Here is a 23,938-nt window from a genome sequence, read left to right on the forward strand (position 1 = left end):
GGCAACACCGCCAGCCACCAACATGTTCAGAAGATTCAGTAAACATGTGGACGGCTAATTTGCTGACAAGAAGTGATAGAATGTATATTTAGGAAAATTAATATATAATTGGTTCGTATTACGCTACGATTGATGACAAGAATCTTCCAGCTAGCTGCTCCTAGTGAACAGTTAAAACAGCCTTCCTGTCACGAGAACTTACATTACTTGGATTGTTTTCTGACCTAAAGCAGCAATGAAAGCCAAACCAAACCAAGCCAAAGCCAAAACGAAGAAAAAACGCAATTATGTTCACGTTAAGCCCAATATCGGGAGAAATTACAGGAGATGTTTGATTTGCGGTCAACAGTACGGTGAAAAGGTTTGTAACTTGCAGTCCTACTCGCTTAAATTGTAACGTTATTATCATTGTTTGTTGTCTGATCATATAATTTTGATGGTCATAGGAGTTATATGATAATAAGTTATCTAACGTTATGTGTTTGCTGCTTGCTATAATTTGTTTTCATCCTGAAAATGCTTTGGACAAAATGTGTGAGTGCAGGAAGAGTCATCAATGTTATTACTTGACATGTTTTTGTTATCCATCAGTCATTCATCTGCATGTCACTAGAAATATGTAACAAAAGATTTATAATCATTTCTATACACTCACTACATTAATGTAACACAGTTTTCATTCATTCATTTTCTTTTCAGCTTAGTCCCTTTATTAATCAGGGGTCGCCACAGCACCAACTTATCCAGAATAAGTTTTACACAGTGGATGCCCTTCCACCTGCAACCCAGTACTGGGAAACCCTCATACACTCTCACATTCACACACATACACTGCGTCCTATTTAACTTACCCAATTCACCTGTACTGCATGTCTTTGGACTGTTGGGGAAACCGGAGCACCCAGAGGAAACCTACACAAACACGGGGAGAACATGCAAACTTCACACAGAAACGCCAACTGACCCAGCCGAGGCTCGAACTAGCGACCTTCTTGCTGTGAGGCGACAGTGCTAAACACTGAGCCATAGTTTTACTGTAAATAAAATACTCACTTATACTTGGAGAGAATTATGTAAAAATGGTTATTATATGATTGACAAAAATAATTAAATAGCTATATATTTTTTTCCAGAATTTGAGTAGTCATATACATTCTTATGTGCACCATGAGGCAATCGAACATATCAAGGGCAGGTATGAAATTTTAATTTGACCATATTGTTATAATGCCCTTCTTTCATAAAGTAAATATGCACTTTTGTCATTGCAGTAAACAGTTGCATAACTGTTTTGCCTGTGATGTGTCTGTGATGGGACTTGAGATGTATGAAGAGCATATTTCAACCCCTGAGCACACACATAGGTTGTTTCTTCTCCACACTAAAGGAAAGCAAAAGCAACTTCGAGAGGACTACAATATTGTTCTTACTAAAGATGAACTTAGAGCCCTTAAAATACGGCAACAAAGGTAATTTTGTCATGATTAAACCTAAAAGTTTTAATTAAAAATGTTCGAGTGTATAAACTGCCTTTACGTTTGCATGCTATGACATTCTAATATGTACTTTTCATTTATTTAGGAAGCAACAACACAAAGATTGCAGCACTTGTTTTGTATGCTGTAAGAGTTTCCCTGTACAGGTTAGCAGCTTTTTACCTTTTTATTATGATATTATGCAAAAACACCACTGCATCCCCTATGAGAATGACAACATTATGATTGAAAGCTACAAAATTCAGCTTAATATTGTATTTAAATATCGTTCTGTAATGACAAAAATTGGCCCAGGGTAACCTTTAATTTGGCCCGCCATCTCATCTGAGAAGAGAGGGAGAATGATGGGGTGGTTTCAAGATTGTCAGTTCAAATTTAATGTAACTCTTTGTTTGTTTTATTGTTAAACTTCTGGATTTACTTATCTCACGTCTCTCTGATCTGGGTATTTCTGGTACTGCTCTTACTTGGTTTTCTTCATATCTCTCAGATAGACAATTCTTCATCTCTGTTAAGGATTTTTTTCGATCACTGTGAAAGAGAGGTGTTCCCCAGGGACCTGTTCTAGGCCTACTATTATTCACAATATACCTAATCCCACTTGGTCTGATTTTACAACGTCATTGTCTAAACTATCACTTTTATGCAGGCGATATTCAACTCTACTCTGTCTATACACCTACTTCATCCGCCCAAATTGATAAAATCTCTGCTTGTGTGAAGGACATTAATGATTGACTTAATTCAAATTCTCTGAAACTCAACATGGACAAAACTGAGATCCTTTTCATTGGCACCCCAGCACTTGCCTGCATTATTTCCACCAGTTTCTCCTGTGAGATTGCTGGCTCTCACATTAAAACATCTATTTCTGTTATAAAATTCAGGCGTAATCTTTGACTCCACACTCTCCTTTCAGTCTCACATTAAATCTGTTGTTAAATCTGCATTCTTTCTTTTATGTTGCATTGCCCAACTGCGTCCCTTCATCAGTAGCAAAGTTGCAGAGACTGTCATCCATGCATTTGTCTCTTCACGCATTGACTACTGTCATGCCCTTTTCATTGGTCTGCCTGCCAGCCTCATCTCCAGATTACAGTATATTCAAAACTCTACGGCTAGAATACTCACTCATACCAAACAATCCGCTCATATAACCCCAATCTTGTGCGACCTCCATTGGCTCCCAGCTGTATACCGCATTAATTCAAAATTCTCCTCCTTGCATTTAGATCCCTAAATAGCCTAGCTCCCTCTTATTTTTGCAACATGCTTGTCCCCTACACCCCTACTTGCTCATTACGTTCTGCTGACTCTGGCCTTCTCGTTGTCCCCCGGTACCGCCTCTCTTCAATGGGGGGCAGATCATTTCGTGTTATAGCACCCAAACTCTGGAACTCTCTACCACACTCACTCCGTTCAGCTAATAATATCTTAAAATTCAAATCTTTACTTAAAACTCACTTATTTTCTGAATGCTTCACTTCTGACCTGCCAAACTGACCACTTTATATGATCCACCGGCACTCTGCTTATTTGTCTCTTTGGTCTTGTTTTTGTATTTCCAGTTTGTTATATTTGACTTCCTGTATGTTTGTGTCTGCTTTTACTATCTCTTTTTGTCGCATTCTTTGTAAAGTGTCCTTGAGCTCTGGAAAGGCACTATATAAATATAAATGATTATTATTATTATATTAAAAGCCAACAGAAATGGTGTAAATTAATCAGGGTTTGTTTATATGTAAATAATGTCACCCGACAATGCAGAGACTTTGGTGAGCAAATCAAGTCGAAGGCAGATTGTGCTTGACTGGTGTATTCTGCATTGAACTCCACTGTTATTTGTTTTTTTTTTTATTCAATAAGTTATCATTAAAAAGTTATAATACTGCATTAGATAATACAATTTAAAGTAATGTTTTTATTGTGAAATGTTATGAAATCACTGAGGAAATTACCCATGGCAACTTCAATGTAATATGTCATATGAAAAAGTTTGGGCACCCCTGGTATAAACACATTTTGCTGCTAATATCCTTGCTCTACTCTTTACAATCATGATCTTTGTTGTAACAGGATATCGATGTACATATGAACGGTTGTTTACACCATCAGATGATTGAGCAGCTGAAAGGCAGGTATGTGACTCTCTAAAGCATCATCTTGCTTATGCTGTTCTACAGCAGTCCAAATTCGAAGTGGATCAAGACAAGAATGGGGGATGTTTAATAGTTTAGGATCATTTTGAAGAAAAATGATGATCCACTTTAAATGTTGACTACTGTTTACCTGTAGTAGTTTTTTGTAAATGTATGGTTTTCTTCCTACAGACCACAAGTGCATAAGTGCAGGGCTTGTGAGTTGTCATATGAACGTTTGGCAAATTTTAACCTGCATATCCAAACTATTGAACACCAATACATGATGTTTAAACTCAAGAAGAATACGGCTGATGGACAGTTAGTGGACTACAATGCTGATATGGACGATGAACTCAGAAACATTTGTGCCCAAAGGTTAGTTTTTAATTATATGTCCTTTAAATTAATGATTGCTGAGGGACTGAACTCTTGGAGAATATTGCTAAGTTATTTAGCAGTATTCAGATTAGTTCAAACCGAATTGTTTAACTTGTAGATATGCAAACTCATTGTGTCTCATTCATTAACTTTGTTTTCAGACTTTGAATTTTTTTTGTTCTTCTTGGATAAAGATCATAATATTCCAGTGACTTATATCACATTTTAATAATATTATATTTTTTAAAAAGGAGGATCAGCAGCTAAAACCTCAAGAGTTTTTAGATATTTCATGTATTTGCTCAGAGGACTGAAAGGCATAAATGAACGTTTTAAATGTGCGGAAAGATGAATGATGATGATCATTTACAATACTCTGATTCATCAAGGTTAGGAAGAAATTGTTTGTACTGTATGTGTGTTGTGATTGAAGTCCGTTCTTACTGTACTAATAGTGGAAAAGATATCGCCTATTGCCTTTTTGAATACTTATTTTTTAGTTTTTGTTGTAGCTACATGAACAAATGGTATCATTTTCAGAAACTCAACTCTATTAATTTCTAGAGCACTTTCAACCAACCACAATGGGTACCAAAGTGCTGTACATAAAAACACATACATTCATTCGGCTTAGTCCCTTTATTAATGTGGGGTCACCACAGTGGAATGAACCGCCAACTTATCCAGCATATATTTTACGCAACGAATGCCCTTCCAGCTGCAGCCCATCACTGGGACATAAAAACACATAATACGTGCAAACATACAAGGAACCAAAATACATGAACTTACAACATATGATTAAAAGCTTAAGAAAATAAGTGTTTTCATTGACCTCTAAAAAAAAATCACCAAAATAGGAGATATTCTTAAGGAGAGAGCAAGATCTTTCCAAAGTCTTGGATCTGCTACTAAAAAGCTCTATCACCTCGACATTTCAAGCATGATCCCGGAACTGTCAAATAGAGTTGATCATTAGAGCGAAGAGATCTCAAGGTTGGTGTATATTAATTAGCTCAGGAATATACTCAATGGCCAGACCATGGAGGGATTTAAAAACATACATTACTTTGTACTGAATATTAAACTAGATTGATAACAAGTGTAGGGAAACCAGTACAGGTGTGATGCGTTCTCCATTATTTTGTGGCTGTTAAAAACCTGGCAGCGGAGTTCTAGACCAGCTGCAGACGAGAGAGAGAGGCCTGCCTTACACCCAGATATAATGCGTTCCAAAAATCCAGACAAGAAGAGATGAAGGCATGAACAACCTTCTCCAAGTCACTGAAAGAGAGGACAGTCTTGGCAATAGATCAACGATAGAAATAAATATTTTGGACAACCGCATTAATTTGGCGATCAAATTTAAGCTCGGAGTCAAAAATACCACCAAGACTTTTTACACAGGAACATATTTTTCCAGGAAGCAATGATAGATCGTCATTAGAATCCAAACCTTTTTGACCAAAAACAATAAATTCACACTTGTCCTCATTCAGTTAGAGAATAATTCGATTAGTTATTCGATAAACAACACTTCACATCAGCCATACAATTAAACAAAGGCTGAAGGGAGGATTGATCCCCAGATTTAATGGGGAAGTAGATTTGAGAGTCATCAGCTTATAGATGGTAGATGCATATCGATGGTATAACTATTTTGGGACCTTCAAACTGATGTTGTTGTATAATTGAACATACAAAAAGCACAAATAAGTTTTAGTTTTTATTTTGAAAATGGTGTATAAACCTTCTCTACATATTTGTGTTTATCCATAATTGTTCTCTGTTAGAAACTGATGGTTCATCGTGGATTCATCACAAATTTGCTATGTACACCAACAGAAAACTGCTTAGTTTGAACATTATGCTATTGTGAATGGTGGTTCATACATCCTTGTATGAACATTGGCAACAGGCAGTTTGACAGCATACGTACGATGAGGAAAAAAGAAAAGTCGTTGCAGTTATTGTTGAATGAGACCCAGTTTGTTGCATTTTTTTTGTGAAATACAATAACATGTCTTGTTAGAACAGTCCATTACACTAACTACTGCTTTCTTTCTTCTTGTAAGGAGGAATATGGAGAAAAGAAAATGTTGGGGAAAAGGGGCACAGGCAAAAACTACATATAATAGCACATATTGGTCAACACCAGTAGTTGTGAATGAGTTTACAAATGCAAAAAATCGAAATGACAGTCCAACATCTACGCAGCTTATCCAAATCCTGTCTAAATGGAGACAAGAGGGCATGCGTGATATGGACAACCTAAATGGGCCACTTGTGAAACCAGCAGAGCATCGTCCTCCAGAAGTTTCTGCTCACACTACACATCCAAACCCTGAAAAAAGAGGAGGTGATGTGTATGACGTGACTCCAGAAACTGAAGGTGGTGCTTCTGTTGAGCCTTCATGTTCCCCTGCATTGGTCCAAAGCAGGTTGGAGGCTCACAGATACAGCCTGACGACAACAGCAAGACAAGATTGTACAAATCAGAAGAAAACAACTGAGCATGAAGCTGTTGTTCTCCAACATCCACAGGAAAAAGCAATAAATGCAGTTTTTGAGCCCATGGCAAGGTGTGGATACATTATGGATGTATTTATTGATTAATTGAAAGCCAAGAAAATGTAAAAAATTTTAATCACAAGAATGTTTTTTTGTCTTAAAAGTCTTCAGACTTTATTGAGATTAAGTTTTATGATCTCTTTCTCCCTAGAAAAGAGATGAATGAAGTACAGCCACACTCTGATTCTCTTCCATCTGTTTCTTCTCTGCCTGAGACGGCGCTTGAAAACCAAACTTCAAAAAATGACAGCCGGGTATTGGAGACTGCTGAAAATGTTCAGCCTCATGCTGTGTGCATGAAGAGAAAGAAATCAAACGAAAGTGAGAAAGAACAGAGCGAGACGTTTCTGGAGAATCACAACATCCAGACAACTAAGAAAAGAAAACAAGTATGAGGGAATTTGTTGCAAGTATATGAATCTACTGAAATAGGTTGATTTAAAAAAACTAAATCTAATTTCAGGACATTTCTCATAATGGGCATAACCCGAATCCTGAGAGAAATGGCAAAATATTCAAAAAAGGTGAGTGATGAATTTTACTATTATTAATTATTAGTAATTCCTATTCAACATTCATTCTTAATATTACATTTTTAAAATTATGATATCATTTAAGATTGACAAATATTTGTTGACGTTTTAGTTTTACTTCAACTTTACCATCAATTGCAGTTAAATAATTAATTGAACCTCAGTGAGGAGTAATTAAAATATCAACACTATCATAATTGACACATCAGTATGCCACAATGTTGTGTGTGTGTGTTCTTAGGGAATGTGAATAAGTTGTTGGCGCTGTCTTTGAAAGAAGACGAGTTGACCCGCTCTTTGGAGAATGTAGGTGACCAGCTGATCCAGGCGCACTCCATTTTACAGAGCACATACACTGAAGTTCAGCGTCTGCTAGCTGTTAAACAACAGGTACGTTTATACTCATTGTCGCAAGCTCTTTACCTCCTTGAGTATTTATGAAGCTACAGTTTCATTTCAATTTTACACTATATGGACACTCGTAATAAACCACCTACACACTTAATGCAGCATCAATTCTTCTGTTATCAGGTAACCTCAGAGATGGCCTCACTCAGGGAAAAGCGCATGAAGATACTACAGCAAATGAAGAGTAAGAACACCTAATTCATTCAGTTCAGCAAGTATTCCCACCACCTGATAGATCTGACTATAATATATAATATTATACAGTTGAAGTCAGAGTTATTAGCCCTCTTGTAAATACTTTTCCCCCAATTTCTGTGTAGAGATGTTTTCAACACGTTTCTAAACATAATACTTTTAATAACTCATTTCTAATAACTGATTTTTTTTTATCTTTGCCATGATGACAGTAAATAATATCTTAGTAAATAATGTTTTTTAAGACACTAGTATTCAACTTAAAGTGACATTTAAAGGGTTGATTAGGTTAATTAGTCAAGTTAGGGTAATTAGGCAAATCATTGTATAACAGTGGTATGTTCTCTAGTCCAGTGTTTCCCAACCCTGTTCCTGGAGGCACACCAACAGTACATAATTTGAATGTCTCCCTTATCTGACCCATTAACTTCAGGTTTTGGAGTCTCTTCTAATCTTCTGATGAGTTGATTCAGGTGTGTTTGATTAGGGAGAGATTGAAAATGTGTACTATTGGTGTGCCTTCAGGAACAGGGTTGGGAAACACTGCTCTAGTCAATCGAAAAAAAATAGCCTAAGGGGGCTAATAATTTGGACCTTAAAATGTTTTTTTAAAAATGTAAAACTGCTTTTATTCTAGCTGAAATAAAACAAAGACTTTTTCCAGAAGAAAAAATATTATCAGACATACTGTGAAAATTTCCTTGCTCTGTCAAACATTGGGAAATATTTGAAAAAGAAAAAAAAAACTTCACAGGATGGCTAATAATTTGGACTTCATCTGTTAATAATCATACCATAACAATGCATATGTTTTATATATGCTTGTAATGTGTTGTCAGATACCAGTTAGCGTTCCAGTCCTCCAGACCAGAAGATGGCACTACAGGACCTACCTCTCACAATACTGACTAACCTCCGTGAGCTCGCATCTCATCTCAGAGCAAAGAATGCATAAGTGATGATAGCAGTTCACATATAATTTTGCACTAATTTATTCAAATCGATGCTGATTATTCCTAGAAAGAACATTTTCGAAAAGGAAAATTTCTCATTTGAATAGCAATAGCACTTTTGTATTGCTAGAAATTACATTTTTTTGTATATAGTTTTGAAAAATGATATATTTTTTTTGTTTAGATCATCTGCCGTATTATGTCAAGCTAAGAGAGCATGTTTGTGCTTCTCAGCAGAGCTGTTACACGTCTTAAGATTAAGATCAGTTTCAAAATAGCATCATAATAGCAAAACTTTTATAATAGCGTCAGCTGAATATGTTTATTTATTGTTCAGCACAGTTATTTTCTTAGGAATCTGAAAACAACTCGAAATATTCTGGTTGTTTTTATGTGGGATTTTGCTAGTCTAGCACAAGATGCTTTGTTTACACCCAAGGTTAATCATGTGTTTACCCATTGCTTGCAATCATGAACATATTTTTTTTGCACTATTTTGAGCTGTTTGTTTATGCTCAGCAATACATGCCTAGGGCAGCTAGTGGAATAGAATGGTGAAACACTTTATTCGGTTTAATTATTTACAGTTGCACAGAAGCACACATCGTTTATAAGAATGATGTGTTTAGATGTCAACATTTGAGTTTAAAGGAGCAGTCTGAATGAGGCATTATGGTCCATTCAGTAGCTCAAAATCAATTTGGTTTGTTCTTGACCAGCATTTGTAGAAGAATTAATTTAGATTCAGATGTAGCTCTTTCTGTCTGCACTGCTCCACCTAATAGATGCGCACAATATGTAGTTTCTACCAACTTCAGTTTTGCCAGGCTGTCTTCTGTGTTTTTGTCTTTAGGCGTACATTGTCAGTTGAAGCCACTGTGCATATAAAACAGAAAGCAAGAACTTGTTAGAGTGATAAATAGCAGGGATTATAAATGTGTACAAATAAAAATTAAAATCTAAATGAATAGTATGCTTCTACTTATTCTGACACATCTCCTGTCTTTATCCTGGTAAAGTTTAATACACACGAAAATTATGTGGCTTACCTCAAAAACATTGAGCTTGATAAGTCCATCACCATCCTTGTCAAAGGCTCTGAACGCCCCTGTTGGAGAATCTCTTTTACTACAGGTGTCCGATAGCAATAAAGCATCTCAAAAGATAGCCACTGTGGTAGATTTTGACTCCTGTGCACCAAGGACAAAAAACATGCCAGACTACACACTAGTTCCTGACGAATCATCTTGTTACCTTATCGTTTAAGGGTTACGCTTGGCTCCTAACAGTGAAAGCAGCCTTGAAATGTGCCAAAATAAAAGCATTACTTGTATAATATTTATTAGCTGTTTTATTTCTATTAGAACAAATAAATGTATATTTTATTATTATTTATTTTTTAATTTAATGCAATTTTTTTACATTAAAATAAAGTGAAATATTTATTTTAAAAACATCAGAAAAGGGTCACGTTGAGGTGTTAAAAAGAGAATTTTTTTTTTTTGTAATTTTGCTTAACAAAAGCTCACTGTATAAACATTAAGAGAAGCATTTGGAAGAAAAGCGATATTCACTCCAAAAAAAAAAAAAATCTGTCATTTACTCACACTTTACTTATACTTTTTTCTTCTGTTGAAAACTAAACAGGATATTTTGAAGAAAACTGAAAATGTGGAAACATTGACATCCATAGTATTTGTTTTTCCTATGGATGTCAATGTTTGCACACTTTCAGCTTTCTTCAAAGTATCTTCTTTTGTTTTGAACAGAATAAGGAAACTCATTAAGGTTATTAACCACTTGAGGGTGTGTAAATAGTGTGCAAATTTTCATTTTTGGTGGATCTACCCCTTTAATTCACTGTCATGCAATATCTACACTAAAAAAAATCATTAGTTCTAGTAAATGTGTAAAATGTAAGTAAAATGTGCCAAAATTGGGATAATATTGTGGTGACCAAATCCAGGAAGAGTGAAATAAAAAATTTAAAAAACTTACTAAACATCCCCTCCAGTCGCACTAAGCAGCTAATGTAGCTGTCGAAATCCAGCTCCATGTGTTCATTGGCATATCGCATGCAAATGATGTCATACAGCTGATTGTTGAGTTGAAAACCTGAGGCACAGAGACAAATCTCAGGGTTACAAAAGGCTACAAAATGATTTGTTAAATAAAGATGTCTGATTGTCCAACCTGCGTCAGTAAGTGCGTTCCTCATCTCAAAACTGCTGATTGTACTGGATTTGTCCGTGTCGAAACGTGTAAACACCAGCTGTAAATCAGAAACGGAGCATGTCTTTAACATGTTGCAGCAGTGTAGTGTAACCTGCTGATCTAACAAGAAAATAACATCGATGCATACCTTCCACTGTTTAATCTTGTTCCATAAGTGTTTGAACTCCTGCAGGTTTAGATGGCCTGTTCCATCAGTCTAAAGTGTTGTAGTTGAGATACATTTCAGTGCGATTGTGTAGCTGGGTGGAAAACTGTGATCAACTTTGAAATAAAGTAATTCTGACAATTCATCCAGGTTACAAGAGGCCACTATTTAGACTATCCATCCATCCGTCCGTCCGTCTATCTGTCTATCTATCTATCTATCTATCTATCTATCTATCTATCTATCTATCTATCTATCTATCTATCTATCTATCTATCTATCTATCTGTCCGTCCGTCCGTCCGTCCGTCCGTCCGTCCGTCCGTCCGTCCGTCCGTCCGTCCGTCCGTCCGTCCGTCCGTCCGTCCGTCCGTCCGTCCGTCCGTCCGTCCGTCCGTCCGTCCGTCCGTCCGTCCGTCCGTCCGTCCGTCCGTCCATCCGTCCGTCCGTCCATCCATCCATCCGTCCATCCATCCGTCTATCTATCCGTCTGTCTGTCTATCCTGTCTATCTATCTATCTATCTATCTATCTATCTATCTATCTATCTATCTATCTATCTATCTATCTATCTATCTATCTATCTATCTATCTATCTATCTATCTATCTATCCTGTCTATCTATCTATCCTGTCTATCTATCCTATCTGTCTGTCTGTCTGTCTGTCTGTCTGTCTGTCTGTCTGTCTGTCCGTACGTCCGTCTACATTTATTTACATATACATTTATTTATTTACAAAATCTTCAGTGGTTTTTGTTTTGCACCCTAAAATAGTGCAGTAGTTGGTGGAAAATTATGATGTCGCCCCCATCTGGTTTAAAGCATTTACAAATATTCTCCTGTGGACTTGTAGGGTAATAACTTTAGCATTTGCAACTGCATACTGCAGAATTTCAGTACTACTATTGCAGTAGCAGGTCATACTTTTCCCCCTACTTTCTTATGAACCATGAATTCAAATATAATTTTCTCACACAACTCTTCATATACAGCTAGGACGGAAGGGGTGGGGTATTTGAAAACAGTTAATAGTTGTGTTTGTGATAAAATGACAATATGATCAACAACAAACTATGGCCTGATTTCAGACATGTTTCTATTCGTTTTTTACAAAATCACTATTTGATGGAAAACTTTTGTTATTTTGACCTATTGTCTTTTTCTTGGTAGTAAAAATATAATGTCAATATTTTACTTGGAAAAAATATTTAATGCATTTATAGGATTTTTAAAAATCTAATCAAAGCCAGACATAATAAATTCAGAAATGTTTCAAATGATCTCTTATTTTCCCCCATAGCTGTATGGAAGTTTAAATTCAATGTAAACTTATTAATCTGTTAATGAAGACTAAAGCATTTACAAATATTCTCCTGTGGCATTGTAGGCTAGTGAATTGCCCTTCAAATGTACACTGCAGAATTTCACCTGGAGTAGGTCATAATTTTTGCCTGCTCTCTTATGAATGACTATTCAAATATACTTTTCTCTCAGAACGCTTTTCATTTACAGTTATGGGGGGAAAAATAAGATATTACTTGAAAACAGTTAATAGTTGGGTTTGTGTGTGATAAAATGACAATATGGTCAACATAACAAAAAGATGCCACGATTTCTGACATGTTTGTATTGGGGTTTTTTTCAGAAGAGTTACGAAATTAATTGATCAAAAACGTTTTGTTATTTTGATCAATTGTTATTTTCTGGGAAATAAAAATATAAATTTGAATATTTTACTTTTACTTATACAATTATTTCATACATTTATAGAGTTATTAAAAAAATCAAATCAATCCCAGACATAATAAATCCTGAGAATTTTCAAATGATCTCTTATTTTTCTCTGTAGCTGTATGGAAGTAGGCATATTCAATGCAAACTAATTCTTCCGTTACTGAAAACTTGGTGGTCGCGCTGCTTCTTTACATTGCAAATAATCAGATATTGTCCATAATGCACAGTAGAACTAAATGAAGGATACATCCAGGAGTGCGATCATACTTCTGCAACTCTCCAGACTGAAGCCCTCTGTTTTTAGCTCTTTATCTGAGGAAAGGAAAGGAAAGCATTCATTATCAGCTCTTGCTAGATATCTAGGCATCTATTAATAGACAATTAGTAGGCAAAAACAAGTTGTTGTTTTTTTTTCTCACGTTTGGCAACCACTCTGTTTAGGACAGTCCTGAGCTCATTGGCATTAATCTCCATATCCTGCAAGAAGCAATATGGTTGCAGTGATTGTGTGAAGTAAATGTCATGTTTTTAAAATGCATTTCATGATTGCACTCACGTCTCCAGCTATCTGCTGAAAGATGGCCCTGAACTGCTTTTCCTCTTCAGTCTCCTCTTCCTCAAATGGCTGAGAAATATTAGAAATACAGCTTAATAATTTAAAGGATGTTTTACCCAAAAAAGAAAATTTGTTAATTTTACCCTCACACCGCTAAAAATGTAAGTGACGTTATATTTTCTAGGACAACATTAAAAAACATTTTACCTGAAGCTATTTTTTCATGACGTTTTTGATTATTCATGAATGTCAATGGCTACCAGCATTTTGAGAGTAAAAAAACATACAGGGAACACAAAATTAACGTATTTTTCATCATGACGGAGAGGAAGCTAAGGTAATAATGTTGTATAACATCTGTTCACTAGATAAGATCTTATCACTTCATAAGTCTTGAATGCACTAATTTTGCCTGTATGTTTTACAGTATTCCAGCGACAAGCAATTTGTCTGCATCAACAGTGACGCGACATGACAGAAACCTTTATATACCAGCCACTTGCAACGAAATGGTAAAGGCTTTTAATCTAATTAATAACTTAAGCATTATTAATAGGCTACTGAGTAGCTGATCATAAGACACTCTTACTATTGACCTTATTCTCCAATGGGGAAGTGCGCTCGTTTTTGCGATTGTTTTAGAACTTCCGATTCAGCTGCCTATGGGAGAAATTACTAGGAATAATAAACCACAGAAACCGGTCAAACTACTTGACTATTCAGACAAAGCAAAATAATATAATAAAAAAGATCAGTTTCTAACATCAAGCAGCATAACAAGATGTTTTTAATGTCTAAAAATGAATGGAAGTGAATGAGACCGGAAGTCTCGAGCCAAAAAGATTCAAATGGTTGCTAAGATCCAGGAGAGTTCAGACCAGCTCTTCGTCTTGATCTACTTTTTTTTTGACCATAAACCCTGTCACTGGGAGAAAATCTACCTCTATCCCATAGTTTCACATGTAGCACCGGAGTGACTTGATTTAACAGAGACATTTTCTCTGTATCACAGATCATCCTCTGCAAAAATGAACACTGAAATGCTACATTTGAATGTTGCAATAGATTTTTGGTGGTGATCTAGCCTGTGTGAAATTACTTGGCAATCACACTTGTCTTTTGTCCTCTTTTATTGGAAAATAACATGGAAATTATATTTGAAAAAGTATTTGAAGTGTTGAATAGTGAACGCACATTACCAACAGTCATGATCTGCATCATAACCAGTAGAAATGACTTTCAATGCTCTTGAAGTCACATAAAACACAAGAGCATCATCTAAACAAGCTACAGTGGTAATACTTCTGAACATAAAAATACAAACAAAAGGAACAAAATTATCTTGCTGTATAGGATGTTCATTTCTAAAGAGTAAAAAAAACTACAACTAGCAAACAAACCAAAAACAAAAAATGTAGTCTAAAAAAGTTAAGTCATTCGGGTCAGCGCCAATAGCCTAGTGGTTAAGTGCGTCGACATATAGCACCCCATGGTGTTCACGGTGACCCGAGTTTGATTCCTGGCTCGACGTCCTATGCCGACCCTTCCCCTCTCTCTGCTCCCAATATTTTCCTGTCTGTTATTCACTATACTATCCCAATAAAAGAGGTGAAAAAACCCTAAAATAAATAATAATAAGTCATTCGGTTTGTGAGATGTATCTTAGAACTGTGAGACAAAAAGTCACAGTTCTGAATGTAATTTTCAAACAGTCTGCTATTAATTTTATATTCAAGATCTGAGGTGAACTATCTGCTCCTGCTTTCAATAGTATGGTAGATAACTATTGATGTAAAATGATATTTAAACTCACGTTGGGGGCATTTAACACCGTATAAGGCACATAATCTGTACCTGAGGTGATTTTAGTGTCTGAGGCCACAGTAGTATGTGCTGTTGTGTTGCAACATTACGTGAATAGAAATAATTTCTAAAATGCAAATTTTATGATGGTTAGGACAAAAACTTCTTTTAACATGGAAAATACAGCTTTTATCATGCGTCACAGCGTGTGTAGTTAGGACACTGTGTCAAAGTGCTGGATGCCAGTGACATTGTTTTTTGTTTTTTCTCTTGTTATTCGTCAAGAACAAGTTTTAGCTAAAAATCTTCTTTAAAGTGGACATGAAACAAGTTAGGATTGTCCTTTTATCCCATATTATGATTTCGTCCTTTGTGAACTAGTTGGATCATTAAGATGGGCTTTGCTTACAAAATTGAGTACCACTGATTTATTGATAAAAGCAGGGCAGGAACAAGACACGCATTGATAGCTCCACCTTACATACACTCCATGTGACCAGAAATGTAGAAAAGTCATTTCAAGGGTAAAAAGAAGGTTATAATATTTGATTAAAATACATTTTTAGATAATAATGAGGTGCACGGATGCATCTTTTAGAACATACATATAAGATTAAGAGTAAATTTAGATTCAATGCTGACTTTTTAATTTAAAATTCTTTTAAAGCCTTAAATGGCCCGAGGGCGAGTAACTTAACAGCAAATGTTTATTTTAGGGAGAGCTATATCTTTTAAAGATGCATCAAACATTTTGAATATGCTTTTGAATACTAAACTGTTTATATTTGGTGTTTTCTTTCACTTTTTTTCTCAAAAAAAAGCAAATTCCTTATTATATGCTTATAATAAATGTTCATTTGAATAGAAATTGATATTTCCCTTCTCCTTGACTGTACATAAACGTATCACAAACAGGCAGTGATTATTATAATTCCGAGTGTCATAATGAATTACATTTTTGATATCATGCTGTGCACATGCTGTTTGTCATTACTGAAGCCAAACAAAAGCTGAAAACAGCTGCATGTTGACAACAGCAAGCCAATTAACACAGCATCAAAGTCATTTTCCATATTTCTCTATTTGACTTCCTAACATGCCACATAGAAAAGGAAGGAAAATTATGGAACATCTCATCCGCATATTTACCTTGATTTTCTTCTTGACGTTATCTACCTGCTGGTATATTTAAGAAGAGAAACATAACATGGGAGTTCTGGCTTGATTTGGTTGTACTGAAAGATCTAAATGAATGATGTACTAAGAGACCAGATCATTTGACAGTCATTTAGACAAGCATGGAGACAGTGAAATATTATGACAGACAGACAGAGACAGGTGTATCTCACCATGAGCTCCGCTTCAATCTCTGCATCTATAACTCTGAGAGAAAACATGCAGCTGTCACAGGAGCATTTACAGGTCAAGGGGCTCTTTAAAAAACCTAGTCGACTGTTAAAAGGGCTTAAATATGAAACGCTTTCTAATAGCTTTCAAAGAGAAGTCATTAACAGACGTGGGACATTATGTACAGCTTAACAGATGAGTATTTTATAATATTATATGAAGATTTATACATTTTAAATGATGCATAGACACTTTTTTTATCACTCAGGAGTCAAGTTTGGGCCAACTGAAAAAGAAAACCTTTAAAGGGCACCTATGGTGAAAAATCTACTTTTCAAGCAGTTTGGACAGAAATGTGTGTAAGTATAGTGTATAAACTGTCATATTGGGGTGATATAAACAGACCCAGTCCTTTTTTTTTCAAATTTAACAACATAAAAACGGTGGACCAATTGGAGCTGTTTTCAGATCGACCGCAACTTTACGTAGGAGAGCGGACAGCTGCGCGCATTAACATGTCCGGTAGTCTTGTGTATAATCATATAATCAAGACAGGACAAGCGCAAAGCAGCCGGGAATAAAAGGTGTGTTCAGTTCGCTAGGATCATTAATCATCATCAAACGTGATCAAGAGTGAGTTTTACAAGTTTAAAATGTTTTAAAACAGAGGATGTGTGTAATGAATTACAGCGATTACTTCAGATGCACTTAATCAGTTGGTATAAAAAAGCTATAGCAACTTAATTCAGTATAGTTTGGTGGTTGTAGTATGAATGGTCTAGGAGGAGATGCGTTCTTAAAATAGTCTAAGAAGAAGAAGTTTATGTGGTATAACAGTATGATGCCTTTCTCAAGCCACAATAATTATTAGAACTTTATTCAAAAGTGTTGCATAATTTATATGACAACATGATGTTCTGCTAATAATACCAATGAATATATCAGTAAATAAATACTATTGTAATAACTGAAGTGACATTTGCCATCATAAAGAAATGCCGTGTTCAGACTCACTCTGAGGTGCTTCTGTTCTCAGAGAAGACTCTAAGCAGAAACTCGCTCTCCTTGTGGGGATCGAAGGTGGATGGAATGATGACATACTCGCCTGGTTTCAGGCAGAAACGCTCTGTCACCTCACGTATGTTGACGTAAGACTTGGAGCGAGCTGTGGAGGCATTATAAAGGAAGAAATCCTTCGACAGCTGTTGTTGTTGGTTGCCCTTCATCTAAAATAAAGTTAGCAGATAAGACTATTTAAAAGGTTTCAGGGATTAAATTAATTGAAGTTCTGTTAAAACAAAACAAAAGTCACAGTCCTCAGTGTGGTCTCTTCATGAATGTAGTCATACCTCCTTAGGAACCTGGAAAAACAATGAGTAAATGGTGTTGAAATCAATCCACATATAATTCATTCATTCATTCATTCATTCATTTAAAAAAAGTGCAAGTGAAAGCAAATGATAATTTTAGGTTACTTAACTGTTAACAAATACATGCTAATTAGCCATGTATATTCACTCTAAAATAAAGGTGTAAAAAAGATTCCTCACAGCGCTGCTAAAGAAGCACCTCACAGTAAATGTTCTGTTCTTCAACTGAAATGGTCAGTTCAGTTTCCTTTGTTTTGTCATTCAGAGCATCATAGTAGATGTAATGCAGAATGAATGTTACATCAACACTCAGCAAGAAAAAAAAAACATATACTGTATATATATTTAGGAAGAACAACTTGGCAGCAGAAAACACATTAAAAACCTAATATAAATCAATATTTGTGATTCATAAAATAGGTCCTGTTCAAAAGTCTTATAGTAACAGGATAAAAGCAGTCATGGAACTGCACAGATCTGCTCATCAGGCTTCGGTATCACCTGCCTGATGGCCGGAGCATGAACAGAACGTGGCCAGAGTGGGTTAGATCCCTTAAAATGCTGTTTGTCCTTGACAGGCATTGTTGTATATACAGTTCTTCGATAGATATAATTTTGACTTCAATGGTCATTTCAGATGACTTAACTATTCCCTTTAGGGTGTTTTTGTCTGATGCACTACTGTTTTCAAACAGAGGGAGATGCCATTTATCAGAACACTCTTATCAGATCCTCTGTAAAATGTTTGTTGATGGGCTGAGGCGTTCTCAAACTTCTCAGAAAATGCAGTCGCTGATGTGCTTATAGCATGACAAGTGGTATGAAGAGACCAAGTCAAGTTCTCAGTGACATGAACCCTCAGGAATTTCACTTGCTGAACAGTGTCCACTAAACTGTTGTTTATAGACGGTGGCCTGTTTCTTCCTGAAGTCAATCACCAAATTATTGGAATGGATTCAAAAATGGTAAAACTACTTTTTAAGTCTAAGTGAGAGGAAAATAAGCCAATTTAGCTAGAAAAACATTGAGTGTCCCTTTAAGTACATTTTAATAATCTCAATAATATCTTGTGCAACTGGAAGGCTCCATGGAAGGTTGCTCATCGAACAATAAAGACCTTTACTTTTAGGAGTGTTGATTATATACAGTAAGTACTATTTCATGTTAATGATGGAGCGTGTTTGTTTGAACACACCTCATAGATGGCAAACCCAATGTTGTGTAGGGTAGCTCCTGAGCAGCGCTCTACTCGCCTGCCCTTCTGCATTAGTGCCACCACCACTGTGCAGGTCTTCTCTTTAGCGTCCGCCTCCAAAAGAACCAGCCGGAATTGAGGGTTTGTCCAGTATGTGTCTGTAACAGAATAGACAGAAAGATGGTCTACTCTGCTGGAGTTCGAACTAAGCATAAGCATGTAAAAGAAGTTTAACTTGAGTGAATTTGAACATGTTTGTTGTTAGTGCCAGGATGGACTCATCTGAGTATTTCGGAAACTGCTGATCTACTGAGAATTTTCATACAATGAAAATACATTATATTACAACAATTATCAAGCAAGAGATGTTTCTTTCTGTTGGTGAAAATGCCTTCTTGACGCTAGAGGTCAGAGAAGAATGGCCAGACTGGTTTAGCTGAAAGAGTAACTTAAGTACTCAGTACTTACCTGAGCATTGTTGTTGATCATGTCCATCTCTTTATGACCACTGTTTATCTAGGTTGTGATTAATATAACCAGCAGTGTAATGTGCCAAATAATACAAACCTCCAGTCATTTCTAAATTAGTTTCTTAAACTATCAGCTGATGAATCAGTGATGGTTGATGGAGACATGTAAAATGCAGTGTGGACGTGTTTCAGGAACATGTTTGAGAACCCTTCAATACAACACCTTTGGTATGTAGTGTAATGAGAGATTTGCTTCATGAATGTTAAGTCAACCAAACTGCTACAACTGATGTTGTCAAGTCAATATAATCTAAGAAATAACTTCCGCAACTTGTTGAATCTGTGTCATGAAGAATTAACACAGATCTGTTTTAAGGGCGTACTCTCACTATGTACAGTTGCCTTGAACCGGGCCAAAGTAAGCTTGTCCCCCCGACGGCCCGCACTCACAGTATATTCGGGCCCGGGCACGCTTGTGTCGAACAGATTTCGCCGAACAGATCAGCCACTTTTGACGCTCATAAACAAACAAAGTCCTCGTGCTGCAGGAGTTTGGAGGTTTGCTGAAGGTGCGCAGCTTTCGTGCAGTGAAGGGTTTGCATCTTTAATAATCTACGACAGATTGCGTTCATTGTACAGTAAGAATGATTAATTAATCCATATGAAACAGTTCCTTAAAAGTCACGTCTTGCTTTCAGTTTCGGGCTCAGGCACATTTTGCACTCACACACAAGTGTACCGCGCCAAAGCCCAAGTGAATCGTGCTCTGGCACACCTCTTCCAACCGGGCCAGGGGCGGCCAAGTGAACCGTGCCTGAGCCCAATTCAGAGCACTCACACTTCTCAAACGATCCGGGAAACGGGCATGAGCACGGTTCGAATAGCATAGTGTGAGTAGGCCCAATTTCTCCACTTCCCTGTACAAGCAAGGTGTACCTTACAAAGTGGTTGGCGAGTGTGTGTATATCTAAATCACATCTCCTTTAAGGTACTGGTTAATGAATTTGAATCATGGTGGCAAATGAGTCTACTATGCTGCCAGATTATACTTGATACCTGGAAAGTTTCTGCAGCCTCCAGCAGAACAACCTTTCACCCATCGTCCCTCATGTACAGTCACATTCCACTTGAACATCCGGTCATCCTCAAGAGTGTCTGGGGTAAGATTACAGATCTCCAGTTTGGTGAAGTTCTTCTGAAACTCCTCAAAGCACATCCTTAAGGAGTGATTAAGATGATAAGAGAAGATGGACTCCATTGGTTTGGTATTGAATGAAGAGATGTGAGTTTCAGGAAGACTGATGGTCTTATGAAGCTGTGAAAAAATACTAACCAGAACTCCCCTTGCCCTCCAGGCTGTAGTCGCTGCTTGTCTTGTTCAGTTTTGGCCAGTTCAACCCAGTCATTAGATTTACAAGCAGGAGGGGGGGCAACACCCCAAGGGTCTCGCACACGAATCAGACGGATCATTAGGTCTTTACCATCCTTTCGTTTACCCTGTGAACAAGGTTTTTGCTGTAGCATTAAAAAAGTTACTAGGACGGTATATCTTTATGCAGTGTTCTGTTTTAGGTGTGTGTACGTCTAAGTACATGAAAAACCCACCTGCTCAACTCCAGTGACTGAATATGCGTGGCCTCGCACAAGTCCAGATGCAGTTTTAGTCCTTTGAGCAGTTGGAACCAAAGTCTGTTCAGGAGAAGCAAATAGAATGGCAAGTTATGTCACATCAGTTCAGTGGATTTTATTAAGATTTGATTAAGATTGCGATTTTTCTATAACAGTTTAGTAATTTCAGACACAATATGTCCATTGTATTCGGTCCTCCAACAGAGACACAATGACTCCTGTCTTCTGGTCCATTATGGTCAAATGATCTCTGCTTTTATTTGCCTCTTCCTGAATCTTCACTTCTTCCAGTGTTAATGCTGTTGGTTGGCATCGGAACTGCACCTTTACTCTTTGAACCATTGGTTCTGAATTGGGTCACTGCCATCTTGGCTATTTTGGCTCCCATGTAGTCTCTTTCTCAATAAACTCGCCATTGACTCAGATTGACTACACCCTACTCCACTTTGGTCTCTTCCAATAAGTACCCCATTGACTTGTGTTTTGAATTTGGACCATTGCTCTTCACAATCAAATATTTTAAGTGAAGAATTCAATGACTCACTCATAAAGACTTGATGCCATCCTTCAAAGTCTGCTAAGGTTTCCACTTGTTAAGTCATCATGAATGTCAGTTGGGCTCAGAACTGCAACTTTGGTCCTTCCTGTATTGGTTTCACCATCACCCTAACCATCTTGGGCCCTACATACTCTCTTCTTCCTCCAAATTCTTGACCTGCGTTTTTCTTTTCTTCCCATTCCCAGAATTTGGAACCCCCACGCAGTCAAATTATTTATATGGAGTATTCAATGACTCACTCTAAAATACTTGATGCCATTCATCAGCCTCTGCCTGGCTCTCCACCAACGCCACTTCTGTTGGTTGGGCTCAAAACTCCACCATGGATTGTTTCTCCATCAGTTTTACCATGGCTGACCTCATCTGGGCCATTTCAGCTTCTATGGTCTAATCTTCCATCAACTTCCCCATAGACTCTTCCAACTTTTACTCTACATTGGACGCTTGTACCAGTACCTCAATTGACCTGTATTTTTGTTTAGCCCTCCATCCCACACTGAGAACACCACGAATAGGATCATTTGAGTGAAGGATTCAACGACTCTCACTTGATGCCATCTACTGACATGAGAGTCTGTCTAAAAGCATGAACTCAAAGACAAAGTGTGGAATAATAATAGCTTTAAAACATTGCACATTTTAGACAGAGAAGCAACATATATTTTTATTCCCATTATATTTAAAAAAAAAAACGAAGGGAAACTTACGTCTATGGCACAGCCCATGAGGGATCCTCTCTTCAGAGCCTTCCTCATAATGTTGTACAACTCTTTTGGGGCTTCTGTAATCTCGTAGAACTCAGTTACTCCTCCGGTGAAGTCCTCCATAGCCTCCAATGAGTTTCCTCCCTTTAAAGCTTCATAAGAGCCGTGTAACCTGGGAACCAGAAATCATACCGACACATTTAACACATTGGATTGATTCAAGCAATGTAGAGCCTCAATAAGCATATGATGGTAAAGTAGCAAAGCATTATCGAGGAAAAATAGTATGTCAATAAATGAACTTACTTTGCATATGCCTTTTCCATGAGAGCACTCCAAAATTCATTATTCTGTCCAGACCTGGTAAACACCAGCTTGTTTTTGTATGTGGGAAGTCGATCATCAATAATCACATCCACCCACTCACCATAGCGCCAAAACTAGAAACATAAAAAATTGTGCTTGTGCTTCATTCATCCAAGTGTAGAGTTTAATTATCAAAGTATATATTGAATTCATGACAGTTTTGATGCCCATTTACCTGGAAATGGAAAATGCCAGCATAGTTTTCAGTGAAGCTTTGGTCATGAGGAACCACCCTCTTCAGGATAACATCATTCAGGGTCAGACAAGCTATGGCAGCCAACAGCCAACAGTCTCCTGCAGACGTCATAGTGCCACCAGAAATAATAGTATACTACACACTTTATAACAACACCTACTGTATTTATAAAATATGAATAAATAGTTTATGCAGTATATAGCATGAGAGCTAAAGAGAGGGAATTTGGTATCCTAGATGTGTGTGTAGGTCATGCCATCTTTTAATGATCACGTGCAATAACTAAAATAAATGTTATAGAAAACATGGCATGATTGTGAAATACAAATATTATTTGAACATCTAAAGTTTTTGGTAATATTTATTTTCAAATACAAAAAAAAAATCTGTGTTAAAAGTTGGAAAGACATGCTAGATTTAATTTTTTTTTAAATGATTAAATAATTTTTTCTGTCATATGAACTACTTTTTGTTGTTTTAAAGTGAGTAATTTATATTTAGAGCTTATCCGTGTAACTTCCATCCTTATATTTGTTCTTTTTTTATGTTTCATTTAAAAACCAATAAAGACATTTTCATTTGTCAAATCCAGAGATGCCCAAACTAGGGTCTGCGGGCCGAAGTTGGCCCATGGTAACCTTTGATTTGGCCGACCATCCCATCTGAGAAGAGATTGACAATTCTAATTTAACACAATCTTCTTTTTGTTTGTTTGTTTTATTTCTCAGCTACAAGAAACAACTGAAACTAAATGTTTCAATGAAGCGTATCTGTATATTAATCAGATATTTTAAAATGTAAATACTATCACTCGACGGACAGAAAACATCAGGGAGCAAATCAAGGCAAAAACAAATGCTGCAGTGAACTCTTTTATAAATGGGATTGTTTTTAATATAACAAGTTTATTATTAAATATAAAACAAATTATACTGCGTTTGTTAATATGAAGCAC

General features: G+C 36.6%; 2 protein-coding genes across 6 annotated transcripts in view; one reads left to right on the forward strand and one right to left on the reverse strand.

Moving 5' to 3' along the window:
• On the forward strand, positions 1–11,200 carry znf106b (zinc finger protein 106b). Of its 3 annotated transcripts, XM_056445526.1 has the most exons (12): positions 1–361; positions 1,134–1,195; positions 1,272–1,469; positions 1,582–1,642; positions 3,573–3,634; positions 3,827–4,012; positions 6,091–6,597; positions 6,738–6,975; positions 7,050–7,110; positions 7,361–7,509; positions 7,651–7,711; positions 8,562–11,200. In XM_056445526.1, the coding sequence occupies exons 1-12, from the start codon at positions 236–238 to the stop codon at positions 8,570–8,572; spliced, it is 1,722 nt and encodes a 573-aa protein (XP_056301501.1). In that variant the 5' UTR covers positions 1–235; the 3' UTR covers positions 8,573–11,200. The 3 variants fall into 3 exon arrangements, with proteins under 3 accessions (XP_056301501.1, XP_056301499.1, XP_056301502.1); XM_056445524.1 differs by lacking the exon at positions 8,562–11,200 and having other exon boundaries at positions 7,651–7,838; XM_056445527.1 differs by lacking the exons at positions 3,827–4,012; positions 8,562–11,200 and having other exon boundaries at positions 7,651–7,838.
• The window catches only part of capn3b (calpain 3b), a 19,317-nt gene continuing 4,596 nt past the window's right edge, over positions 9,218–23,938 (reverse strand). Inside the window, exons 3-21 of one of the 3 annotated variants that reach the window (XM_056445522.1) lie at positions 22,963–23,081; positions 22,728–22,861; positions 22,425–22,593; positions 21,135–21,218; positions 20,863–21,026; positions 20,586–20,746; positions 19,060–19,217; positions 17,844–17,855; positions 17,509–17,720; positions 16,497–16,530; positions 16,297–16,323; positions 13,345–13,413; positions 13,208–13,265; positions 13,036–13,100; positions 11,038–11,106; positions 10,869–10,947; positions 10,674–10,790; positions 9,725–9,783; positions 9,218–9,551 (exon numbers count right to left, since the gene is read on the reverse strand). In XM_056445522.1, the coding sequence (XP_056301497.1) occupies positions 9,525–9,551; positions 9,725–9,783; positions 10,674–10,790; positions 10,869–10,947; positions 11,038–11,106; positions 13,036–13,100; positions 13,208–13,265; positions 13,345–13,413; positions 16,297–16,323; positions 16,497–16,530; positions 17,509–17,720; positions 17,844–17,855; positions 19,060–19,217; positions 20,586–20,746; positions 20,863–21,026; positions 21,135–21,218; positions 22,425–22,593; positions 22,728–22,861; positions 22,963–23,081 (1,817 nt within the window). In that variant the 3' untranslated portion in view covers positions 9,218–9,524. Of the gene's footprint in view, positions 9,552–9,724; positions 9,784–10,673; positions 10,791–10,868; positions 10,948–11,037; positions 11,107–13,035; positions 13,101–13,207; positions 13,266–13,344; positions 13,414–16,296; positions 16,327–16,496; positions 16,531–17,508; positions 17,824–17,843; positions 17,856–19,059; positions 19,218–20,585; positions 20,747–20,862; positions 21,027–21,134; positions 21,219–22,424; positions 22,594–22,727; positions 22,862–22,962; positions 23,082–23,938 lie in introns of those variants that run through there. The other 2 variants (XM_056445521.1, XM_056445523.1) reach the window with 2 other exon arrangements.

The sequence above is a fragment of the Danio aesculapii genome, chromosome 20, assembly GCF_903798145.1.
Source record: "Danio aesculapii chromosome 20, fDanAes4.1, whole genome shotgun sequence".
NCBI lineage: Eukaryota > Metazoa > Chordata > Actinopteri > Cypriniformes > Danionidae > Danio > Danio aesculapii.

Coding starts and splice junctions, on each gene's coding strand:
- znf106b (XM_056445524.1), top strand. CDS start 236: ATGAAAGCCAAACCAAACCAAGCCAAAGCCAAAACGAAGAAAAAACGC. Junction 1,643..3,572: donor GTAAGAGTTTCCCTGTACAG/GTTAGCAGCTTT, acceptor TTGTTGTAACAG/GATATCGATGTACATATGAA. Junction 4,013..6,090: donor AGAAACATTTGTGCCCAAAG/GTTAGTTTTTAA, acceptor TCTTCTTGTAAG/GAGGAATATGGAGAAAAGAA.